At 37.5% G+C, this 10,928-nt stretch overlaps 3 protein-coding genes across 3 annotated transcripts; 1 reads left to right on the top strand and 2 right to left on the bottom strand.

Moving 5' to 3' along the window:
* Positions 1-75: 75 nt before the first annotated feature.
* On the top strand, positions 76-2,167 carry LOC100123170. The gene is made up of 4 exons (XM_008213362.3): positions 76-668; positions 752-870; positions 947-1,331; positions 1,906-2,167. Exons 1-3 carry the CDS (start codon positions 498-500, stop codon positions 1,302-1,304), a joined length of 648 nt encoding a protein of 215 aa, XP_008211584.1. The 5' UTR covers positions 76-497; the 3' UTR covers positions 1,305-1,331; positions 1,906-2,167.
* On the bottom strand, positions 1,493-3,310 carry LOC100123164 (D-aspartate oxidase). Its single transcript, XM_001606722.5, has 7 exons — positions 2,950-3,310; positions 2,663-2,875; positions 2,362-2,587; positions 2,219-2,286; positions 2,025-2,142; positions 1,841-1,942; positions 1,493-1,770 (listed from the first exon to the last, which is right to left on the bottom strand). Exons 1-7 carry the CDS (start codon positions 3,132-3,134, stop codon positions 1,654-1,656), a joined length of 1,029 nt encoding a protein of 342 aa, XP_001606772.1. The 5' UTR covers positions 3,135-3,310; the 3' UTR covers positions 1,493-1,653.
* Positions 3,311-3,407: 97 nt separating this feature from the next.
* On the bottom strand, positions 3,408-8,864 carry LOC100123157 (5'-3' exoribonuclease 1). Its single transcript, XM_008213504.4, has 12 exons — positions 8,404-8,864; positions 7,780-8,217; positions 7,251-7,695; positions 6,885-7,179; positions 6,427-6,809; positions 6,062-6,354; positions 5,701-5,990; positions 5,354-5,630; positions 5,001-5,270; positions 4,756-4,916; positions 4,301-4,683; positions 3,408-4,220 (listed from the first exon to the last, which is right to left on the bottom strand). The coding sequence occupies exons 1-12, from the start codon at positions 8,476-8,478 to the stop codon at positions 3,718-3,720; spliced, it is 3,813 nt and encodes a 1,270-aa protein (XP_008211726.2). The 5' UTR covers positions 8,479-8,864; the 3' UTR covers positions 3,408-3,717.
* Positions 8,865-10,928: the final 2,064 nt, after the last annotated feature.

Genomic DNA, 10,928 nt, shown 5'->3' on the forward strand with positions numbered 1-10,928 from the left:
AAAAATGTTTTTCCTTGCTGTTTATAGCTTCGTATGAAGTGAGTCGCGTTCGTTGAATAAGCGCAACGGTATTCCCAAGCTGTATATCCAGCAACGAAAATCAAAGAAAACCTAATCCCTTTTTAAATAAAAGTCGCTCGTCGCTCTTCCACGTATATACGTCGTCGCTCGATGACGTATTCTCAGCTGACAAAAAAAAAGCGTAATAGATTTCTCAGATGCGGCCGCATTATCTTCATTCTTCTAGTAGAGTTTTAAGTAATCGTCTCAATCTGCTAAGAGATAAGACTATCGCGAAAGATCAGCACCTTAAAAGCGTAAACATTCCGCCGATGTGCAGCACCACGTATAAAAGGTGATTCCTTCCTGTGGCGAACAATCAGTTGGTCATCCTCCTGTACTTCAGTGTAGATTCACTTGTGTCCATCGAGTTGTGGTGACGACCCGACTGGATATACAGTTTCATCGGTGCACCGATCGAAGAACACGTTTCGAAAATGGCCTTCAAGTTCATTTTCGCTGGTCTGCTCGTGGTTCTCTTGAGCTCCTGGGAAATCGACGCCCACGGCAGATTGATGGAACCAGTGAACAGGGGTAGTGCTTGGAGAAAAGGCTTTCAAACTCCTAAGAATTACGACGACAACGCGAACTTCTGCGGTGGCTTTGGGGTGAGTCTCGAGCGTGAAAAACCTGAAACACTAATGCATTATTGTGTCATTGTATTTATAAAAGTACGAATGCAATGCTTCAGATTCAACATGGATCTAAGAACAAGGGAAGGTGCGGAACTTGCGGTGACAACTTTGCCGACCCACAACCCAGAGACAACGAAAACGGTGGAAAATACGGAACTGGAACGATCGTTCGCAGGTGAATTTTCTTTATAAGTAGTCCTAAAATGTACTACACAACTTCATACTCAAGCAATCGATTTTAAAATTTACAGATACAGTCCAGGCGAGCACATCGAGCTGCAGGTCTTAATAACTGCCAACCACATGGGCCACTTTGAGTTCTCGCTCTGTCCATTAAACTCCACTATGGAGCTTGAAACCGAGGAGTGTTTCGATGCCCACCGTCTCTACCTCATCGACGGTTCGCTCGAGTACCCAGTGGCCGGCGGAGTACTGGGCATGTTCAACATGACGGTCGCGCTACCGCCAGGTTTGACCTGCGAGCACTGCGTGCTCAGATGGCACTACCACTGCGGAAACAACTGGGGAATCTGCCCGGACGGAACCGGCAGAGTTGGATGCGGAAGACAAGAGAACTTCAGAACTTGCTCCGATATTGCCATTTTGTGAGAAAGCGGAAATGACTTTCAAGTAACTGTACATAACTTTTGAATTATAGATACTCTCAAAGCATATACCTGCCTGATTATTACATGCAGTGAGACGCCAGTGAAATACTTAGGATTATTGTTTTGATACATGACGTTGTAATTATTTATTGTAATAGGAATTACGTAAAGAAATTTCACGTCGAAATATACATTTTTATGTAGTTTTGCTATAATAAGTGTAGATATAGAAAAGATTTTATATGTAATAATGTCACAACATTGTATAATTTATATTTATATTATTTTTAATCAACTTTGTAAATAACATTATTATAAATACAGTTTTTACTCTTCGTAAAAAAAGTAGATTACAGTTTTGATAAGTTCTTTGCCTTTAACTGCTGACGTAAAATATCTACAACATCCATAGCACAACCCCAGCTTAACGTCACTCCGCTTCCTCCATGTCCGTAATTATGAATTATCTACAATTTTTTCGCAAAATTAGAAAAGTAGAATAGATCCGTATCAAAACAGTATTCATAAAGTACTGACCGTCAAGTTTTGCCCTTTATCAGTACGAACTATTTCTGGTTCTAAACGAATTTGGTTTCTTCCAGGTCGAAGTCCTACCCATTTTTTCAAAACTTTTCCATTCTACAAAAGATCAAGACGTACATCACATTACTACGTAATTATGGATGCAATATTAAAAAAATTTTAAAATAAGAAAACCAACATGAAGAGATGGATACAAACGCTTGCATCCATCCAAAATGAACTTCGAATCATTTGGGCACACAGATATGTTAAAATCGTTTTCTTGATGTGTACCACCTAATACCACGGACTCCATGCTAAAAATAAATATGTTTACAAGTATATTATGCTAGTCTATTGACACAAAATATGAAAATCAAAAAAGTAAAATACTTTGGAATAACATAATTTCCATCGCAGTCTTCCTCTGTAAAAGTTTCAAACATCCAAGGAGCTTTCATCTATAATCAAGTGTGAAGTTAAAAACCAGTCCGAAACGTACACGCGCAGATACGACATGAATAATGATTATTTACTCTTATAACTTGGCCTCGAACTGGAACAACTGATTTATCAGAGCACAATTCACGTGAGCCAATACCAGTACAATTGATTACTATATCAAACCCATCGTCCTTCAATTTTTTCAAATCCTTAATTTTCGTTTTAACTATCCTTACATCCATCGATCTCAATTTCTTCATTAAAAATGGTAGGAGTTTCGTTGGCTCGCAAGTGTACGTTAAATAGTGATGGCCAGCACTGAAATTAAATGAAATGTTTGAAATAAAATTTTCGAATACTCGATTGATTGGAACAAGTCATCAAATACATTACGCATAATTTTTTTTCTTTATCTCACTTAATCGGTCCAACTGTTTCTGGTTAAGCTCAAAATTACCGTAGACAACATCAGCCCAAATCGGCGTTCGAACATCGCCAGCATCCGAACTTACACGATAAACTGGTATCAAGGAAACTCCAACATCCGAAGCTAACTCACTTTTCCAAAAACCTTCCATCCATTTATGCGTCACAAGAGACCATTGACTAAAAAAGTGTATGAAAGGATTGCTTGGTTAGAATATAAAGAATTTTTTGATAACTAAATTACAGGTGATTACTGTAATTTTTTTTCATCCGTATCGGCGATAAAGAAAGGTGTCCAAAAGCCCGCGCTGCCATCGCCCGTCGTCTCTGGCGAGAAATTCTCCGAAAAAACTGTCAGTTCCACAGACGGAAAAGCCTCCTTTACAGCCACAGCCGTGGTGATTCCGATAACACCAGCACCCACTACTGCTACACGCATGTTAGTAACTTTTTTTTGTTCACAATAATTACGAACTTTATAACAAACGAATCCGCAGTATTTTACGCCGAATACCTATGCGTAGAACCGTGGCAAACACTTGCCGTATGAACTGGCGTCTGTTTCTGTACACAGCAGTCGACGAACCGCTCTTATCAATCAAAGGAAAATAACTAAGCTATCAGCGCGTGAGAGATACAGGCAGGGAATCACGTTTTTTTCGATAGCCACTGTATGGTAAAATTTTGAAAAAGATTTAAATTTGATAACCACTTTTTTGGCAAATTGATTTATTTAATACAAAAAACTCACAGAATCATTATAAAACGCATAATTATTTCAAACTGATACATAATATTCGTACGCTTTATACTGATAATTAATTCAAACAGACTTTTCAAAAATACGTGATCAAACAGTACGTAACTACTACCTATAGTTGTATGCTTTGCATGCAACATTGGCTCTACATTAACATATAATTATAAAGCCCTTTAAAAAATACTTATAAATAACTTAATTATTATTAACACTTTTATAAAATTCAATTCAAACGAAAATAAACTAAAATGTAACTCTTAATTTACTGTGACGTATTTTTCTTGCTCTCAGCTGTATCCAACGGAGGTCTCTTTTTGGTATTGATTCTTCGCGGATTTTGCACTTTAGCGCTGTTGTTAGATGCAGCTGCTGGGCGATTTTTAACTTGCGATGATTCATTTCTTGAATTATTATTACGACCAATTGGTCTCTTGTTCTGACGGTTGTCAGTTGTAACTGGTGGTCGGTTCTCAGTATGAGATGGAGGTTGATTTCGATTTACTGAAGTAGTGCTGTGACCAGTTAATTTAATCTTCGCATTGTTGTTACGTACAACTGCTGGTTCCTTATCGTTCTTCAGTGGTTGACTTCTAAAATTATTCGGACAATTTGGTCTTGGGGGAGGAGCGTTTTTGACATCTGTTTTCGGCTTTTCATTAGTTGGCCTTGTACTTGCATTTCTTTGGCCAAAACTGATATTCACAAAATCAGCAATTGTCAGTCTGTAACATTTATGTGGGAAACTTTCATACAGAGTTAAACCAGCTGAAAAAAAATTAATGTTTAATTCATTATTTAAATAATACATAACCAATATAAATACATATACTGTACTCTTAACAAACCTGTGAATGGAGAGTCAAAAAGAACTTCATACACGTTTTTCCATTTGTCCTGTTTTTCTTGGATGCCTATAATAGTTCCTTTATGTCCTAACGGAACTGTGAAATTCGCTCTACAGCAAATGATTCTATCAAGTAACTTATGCTGAGCCTTTAGATCTGGTGGTATCAAACCTACTATTGTCCCCGGTCTAAATAAAAGTTGAGAAGAAACTTCCGCCTCTACGACTTTAGACTCTGACTGCTTTGATCGAAAATCACAGAGAAATTTGTCTAGCTTTGGTACACCATCTAAACCCAGAGTTTTTGTGCCGCATTCCAAAAATGTAGTATATAAGACCTGCTGTTCGAGAAGCCACGATTTAACAGCGTTCAATTCATTCGACCTGGAAATAGTCAACATTAAAAATTTCTATTCTTTGATTGTGTTACAATATGCGAATAAAAAATGAAAGTACCCTTGCGGAAAAAGTTCCGACACCGTAAATGTACTTGATGTCACGTTTTTGTTTAAATTCACAAAAAGATCAGGAAATTTTTCTGTGTAGTTTTGCAACAGCTGAACCGCTTTTTGACTGTAATACCAAAAGGTATCCTTCTTGTGCGAGTATCCAAATAACTGCAATGCAAATATATTTGTAGATTAAGGATATGTGAAAGATTTGCTGTATATATAACAATGTAAAAGATAAGAATTGCACACTTCTTTTTGTTGTTTTGGGAATTTAATACGAAGTCCTATATCGTGATACTTTAACTCGCCGAATTTGTCCGTGTCTTCTGCTACAAGTAATGAACCCGTGATTCGATTAATCAAAGTAGAGTTGATTGATAAAGATTTAGCGATTGTGCTGGGACTCATGTAATCATTATTATTCTTAACGAAAAAATCTTCCGTCGATGTAAAAATCGGTTCTTCGGTAACAGTCAATGATACGACAACGCGTTGTTGTCGAAAATTGACGCTCTTGACCTTAAAAGTTATCAATTTTAAATTTAAAAGCAATTTTCAGGTAACAATGTGTCATATGTATATACACTAATTCAAAGAATTACCTGTCCTATAGAGCCATAATTAGGGTATCCTAGCATAAAGCAACAATCTGAAGTAGCAAAAATATCTCTTATAGATTTATACATTAGATCAACGCTTAGAAATTTTGCTTCTTTAACGATTAGTTGATAAGGACAAATTTTTGAAAGAGTGCTCCATCTTGTTTGTAACTGCACTTTTCCGGAATTCCCATACACATATCGCTTACCCATGGCGGGGAAAACGTAAACTAATATTTCTGTTTTTCCAATTACAATGCCATAACCATTGTTATATATTCTACAATAATACGTTTGTCAACATTCTATAATTGTTAAGAAAAAATAAAGATTCTTAAAAAGGAACTTACCCATCGCTAATTGTAAAATATTCTTCTTCTAAACTTGAGCGAGAGTTATCGGATAACTTTGCGTGTTTTAAATTATCTTCACTATAATTCTTCCAAAAGTTGTCGAGCATAATTTTTTTGTCAAAATCTGTTACGCCTATCACGTAAGCCTCTTGAAGATATGGCCAATTTATAAACACTTTTTGACCAAGTAACTCTTTTGCTATTTCTTCAAGTTTGGGAACTGGTTTAATTGATACATTCAGCATAATTTTCTCAATTTTTATAGGACGATTACAAATCATTTTTGACTAAAATAAAATATAAGAATTATCGACAGAAGTATATAAATATAACTGTGAAATTTCATAAAAATAAGTACCTCAATCATTTGAAATCCAAACGTGTGCGGTATATGTCTAAAAGTGGGAAATCCCGGAAAACTAAGATCGAATCGAACATCTTTACAAAGGCCTTTGACTAACTTGTTCTTAGACACGTTCATATCTGCTATATTTATACGTTCCATTTGAGCATGGTTAATAAAAGAACCAAATACTTTATCGACAGGATAATAGCCTAGATCGGTTTTAGTATAAGTGTAAACACACGTCAATCCATTCGTATTTCTATGACGCTCTTTTGGATTTAACGTTGTGATGTATGAATCCATCGCTATAATTATTAAAAAATCTTATGTAAATGAAAATAATGTGTCTAAAAATAACTTAATGAAAAAAAAGTTACCACTTATCAATTCCTTTTCATTAATGAAAGGTATTAGAACAATCGCTTCCCAGTCATTACTTTTATCATTCAAGTCGATTTCAAATTCGTTTGGATAAAAGTGAATTATTGGTGAATTTGAATTTGTCAAAAGAAATCGCAAGGGTTTCGGCAATAGGTGACTGTTTGCCGGTGGTAGAACCGCTAATAAATGTTGTAGAGGAAGAAACGGTTTCGCCATATCAAACTTCAAATTTATATTCTCCAGTCCTTTTACATCTCTGATAAATGGTGCATAGTGATATGGGAAATACCACGACCAACTGCAGCAACCATGATAATAGTAATTTAGAGTCCACTGGATAGCTCTAATATATTCATGGACTAACGGCAGTATTAGTGATCTGAAAGATCATTTACAAATTATTGGTCTAAAAATGTATGCAAATTTGTTGAACTTCAATTTAAAATGATCATACTCGGAAAGATCCTCAAAGTTAAGTTTATGTAGGTAATAATCTCTTCGCTGTACTTCAAAATTCGAATACTCCTTTGTCTTCATTTCTTGGTCTAAATCTTTCGCATCATCTTTCTTGGATTCAATAGAGAGTTGTTCAAAATGACCAGTAATAGGGTCAACTTTTTTAGCCTCTTTCACATTACAGATTTTACTTGATACAGTAGATGCAAATATTTTATGCTCAACATGAGAAAGAGATTTTATATACTTTTCAAAACGAGATAAATTCAGCTCTCCAGCTTCATTGATATATCCTGTAAATATTAAATAAAAATTAGATATAAGACAGATTTTTTTCAATAAAATAAAGCAATAATTTAATCACCATCTAAAGTTGGCAGAACTTCAATATAAACAGAATATAATAGTGGCAGTGCTCCATTCACAATGTTCAAATGTGGTAACTGTGGAATGAAATCATTACCAACTAAAAATCCAATTAACACCCAATCATCAATAATTTTTTCCAAGTCAAATTCGAATTTTAATTTTGACTTTATGGGTGCAAACTCATACCCTAAGTATTCCCTAAACAAAGATAAATGAAGAAGATGAAAATCAGATTCTTCGGGTGTTAACATCTTTTTTGCTTTGCCAAAAGTATTTTTTTCACGCAAGAGTGAAAAGTGAGGCTCGTGTGTGCATAGACCAAGTACAATCAGATCAGCATCCAAACTATACAAACAGTGTCTGGTATTGGAATTATAATTTTGCTGTGCTTTATGGTATCTAATGAATTGCATAATCTTGTGTTCACCTTCTCCTGGTGCCTGAAAAATAAAATTTTCATCATCATTGAGTATTACATACTATCTATATAATTTAGACAACAAAGGTAATAATGGTGTAAAAACCTCTGAACCACTGAGAATAATTTTACACTTCTGCCACAGTGGATCTGTCGAGACTTTGTAAGCAATGAAATGTTTCATGTGGTCAATCAAGTCAGCCATGAATACTGTTCCAGGCGTTATGGAATTAGCATCAAAGAGTTTATCCGTTAGTAAAATTTCTCTCTCCAAAATAGAGTTATCTCTTGCCACTCGAAAACGATTGGCTCTTTGTTGATTCATCTTGGCTCTGGGTGCAACCCCATCAAAAGCTAAGAACAACATTTCTAGAGGCTTGACAATACGAAAGATAATTTCAACATATCTTGATACATTCTCAAAAATATCTTCATCTGAAAATTCTTTCTTTCCAATTCGAAAATGCACATCCGAATCAGTGGGGTGGGAACAAGTATGAATAATAGAATTCATATCCAAGTATAAGTTGTCATATTGAGGAATCTGCAAATGGAAGAAATTTCTATAAATAACTAACTCTAAAACAAGGAGCTACACTGCAGGGTGACTCATGACACTGTTTACATCTGCATGCGCTTATCAGCAAGGACAGTCAGCTACAGTGTTCTGAAGCTGTCAAGTGTTTTTTAGCGAGCACGATATTAGAAAAAAATAAACGAATTTACGTACTTCGTGCTCCTTGATAATCTTGTTAATGCAAGGATATCTCTCGCTTATGAAGCGAAAGAACTTTGGCACACCCATTTTCTTTGTTATTATACACAACTTCGAATACACAGAAAATATCCAAAATCCAAAATATAATAAACCAAAGTATGAAATACTAAATATTAACGATAATCGCGGCGTTATACGATACCGCTTCCTGGCGATAAGCGAAGACTGGCTATCTATACTGCAAAAGTTCGTCGGGCCAGCAACAAGCGGCACGGACACGTCGAATGTGAACTTGCACTCGACACCGAGCCGCCGAGAAGCCGGTCGGCGAATGATGCAATATTGCCATGGTGTACTTACTGCAGTTCAGTGCAAAACGGAAGAAAGAAGGAGAATACGAAACGTATAAAGGGGGGATCCCCCTTCCCTTCTTCCCCGCGAGCCAGGAGCAAATATAAACACTCGCGGCTGGCCTGAGTTGGTGTGCCCTGATTGGTTTCTCAGCCGACCGCAATCCCGCGTTCTTATGCATATATCGCGCGAAAACAACGTGGCTACTGTATACAGCATCTCTTTATCGCATATATCTATAGAAGCTTTTTCTCGACTCGAAATAGAACGTTCGAGACGAAGGCCAAGAGTATCGTGCAATATTGCGTATAATACAAAATAATTCGACTGAAAAATGTATTATTGTCCAGTAAATAAGTGAGTCCATACGAGCTGAAATCTCTGCGAATTGATTTAACGAGCATCGATCTCTTGTGCTCGAGCTTATACGGATGATGCGATATCAAATTTTCGCGCTATTTAGTGATAAAATTGAGTCTGTTCATTATTCCAGGCGAGGAATGAAGATCGACAGATGGTAAGAGGGAATTCTACTTTTAGTTATAAGATATTTAATTGCACATGGTTATCGACGATGCACGAAGGAAGCTAGCGAGCGTAACCCAAATTGGCGCGAATATTCAAATAATTTTCAAGAATAAACCACTTGAAATTGCAATTTGATTTTCAACTGATCTTCGAACGTTGTTGAAAATTAAATGCATTTTTTTACTAGACTAAAACAGCAAAGATACAGCACCATTGCAAGTATATTATCTTTCCCAGAGAAAGGCTATAATGAATTTTTTCGGTCGGACAGTGTGAGGGTCAGCATAGCAGCAGCAGCAGCAGCAGAGCGACTACTTAAAGAGAAAGAAATATAGCCGGAAGGAGGAATGAAACAACTATTCCTTTCGCACCGCCGGCAGCAGCAGCAGCAGATCGCACGCAGCCCCTTCTACCGGTAATTCGATCGGTCGGTCTCTCTCCACTACATCTCTCTCCGGCCGCAGTCGGATATGAAAGTCAGAAAGGTCGCTAAACGGAATTCGCCTCCCGTAACGATAGTCTACTTATTTTATCGGCCTTCCAATATGCAATCCAACCTTCGCTGGAATTGGAAAAATCGAGCGCGGGCAATTCTCTCTGCGCCTACTCGTGTGGTCGATGCAAAATTTACATTTAAATAAACACTGCGCACGGCATCTCGGGACAAAGAGCCGAGCCGACAAACGTCAGTCAGTCGCACGCATCGTCCAGGCCGTTTAATAATCGTGGCGCGCGCGAGCACACACAACCCCGAAATAATTTAAATTCCTCGCGCGCACTCGAAAAAAAGTCTCACGTTCGGCTGCTCGCACGCGCGAGATATTCCATAACACCCACACCGATATGGGTCAATAAGTCGGTGTGTCCGGTTTCTTTGTGGCTGCTGCAGCTCCTCTCTTTCTACCCGATCTTTCGGCTCTCGGGTCCCGCGCGCGATGATGCAGAGGGGGAAGAACGACTGCGTTCGTCGGAAAATAATCCCTCTCCCAACAGGTGCGGATGCGCATCGACGATGACAATCTTTTATTGATGGCTTCTCGGAATATTTGAAGAAGAAAAAAGTAGCCTCGCGGTGAACGGTCTATTATTGCGCGCGAGGTGGACTACATTTATGTTACACATGTATAGGTAAATCAGGTTGAGGAGTAATTGTGCGACGTTAAAGATGCAAGTTTAAGTTAAAGTCATCTAATGGATTTTCTGCTCGACATTATTTTCCGCTCTTGTTTTTTGTTTTCATATTCCCGCAATTAATTCGCATTAATTGGACCGATCAGAAGTAGCTCGGCTGTAAATCAACGAGTCGATATTATAACGATGTTTTTGTTATTGCGCGATGATTTTACAAGGACCTTTGCTTGATTCATAATATAACGACGTTATTTGATTATCGACGAATACAGCCCTGTCCGCGATTTATAATTCACAGAGTCGCCTATTCGGAGAAGACAGTAGTCCACCCCCCATGTAATACATTCGGTTGCCCGGAGAGATAGCCACAGCGCAATTATATCGTATCGATTTCCCACAAAAGGGCAGCGCGCCAGGTTATTACCCACACACACACACACACACACGCACACAACGATTCCATCACCTGTTCACGCAACCTGTAAAAGCATCTATTTTTCAATAAAATCCACAACCAGTCCCGCGTA

This window comes from Nasonia vitripennis, chromosome 4, assembly GCF_009193385.2.
Source record: "Nasonia vitripennis strain AsymCx chromosome 4, Nvit_psr_1.1, whole genome shotgun sequence".
In the NCBI taxonomy this organism is placed as follows: Eukaryota; Metazoa; Arthropoda; class Insecta; order Hymenoptera; family Pteromalidae; genus Nasonia; species Nasonia vitripennis.

Coding starts and splice junctions, on each gene's coding strand:
- LOC100123164 (XM_001606722.5), bottom strand. CDS start 3,134: ATGCGTGTAGCAGTAGTGGGTGCTGGTGTTATCGGAATCACCACGGCT. Junction 2,876..2,949: donor ACGGATGAAAAAAAATTACA/GTAATCACCTGT, acceptor ACACTTTTTTAG/TCAATGGTCTCTTGTGACGC. Junction 2,143..2,218: donor GGAAATTATGTTATTCCAAA/GTATTTTACTTT, acceptor ATTTATTTTTAG/CATGGAGTCCGTGGTATTAG.
- LOC100123170 (XM_008213362.3), top strand. CDS start 498: ATGGCCTTCAAGTTCATTTTCGCTGGTCTGCTCGTGGTTCTCTTGAGC. Junction 669..751: donor ACTTCTGCGGTGGCTTTGGG/GTGAGTCTCGAG, acceptor GCAATGCTTCAG/ATTCAACATGGATCTAAGAA. Junction 871..946: donor ACTGGAACGATCGTTCGCAG/GTGAATTTTCTT, acceptor TAAAATTTACAG/ATACAGTCCAGGCGAGCACA.
- LOC100123157 (XM_008213504.4), bottom strand. CDS start 8,478: ATGGGTGTGCCAAAGTTCTTTCGCTTCATAAGCGAGAGATATCCTTGC. Junction 8,218..8,403: donor AGATTATCAAGGAGCACGAA/GTACGTAAATTC, acceptor TTCCATTTGCAG/ATTCCTCAATATGACAACTT. Junction 5,271..5,353: donor ATTATGGCTCTATAGGACAG/GTAATTCTTTGA, acceptor ATAACTTTTAAG/GTCAAGAGCGTCAATTTTCG.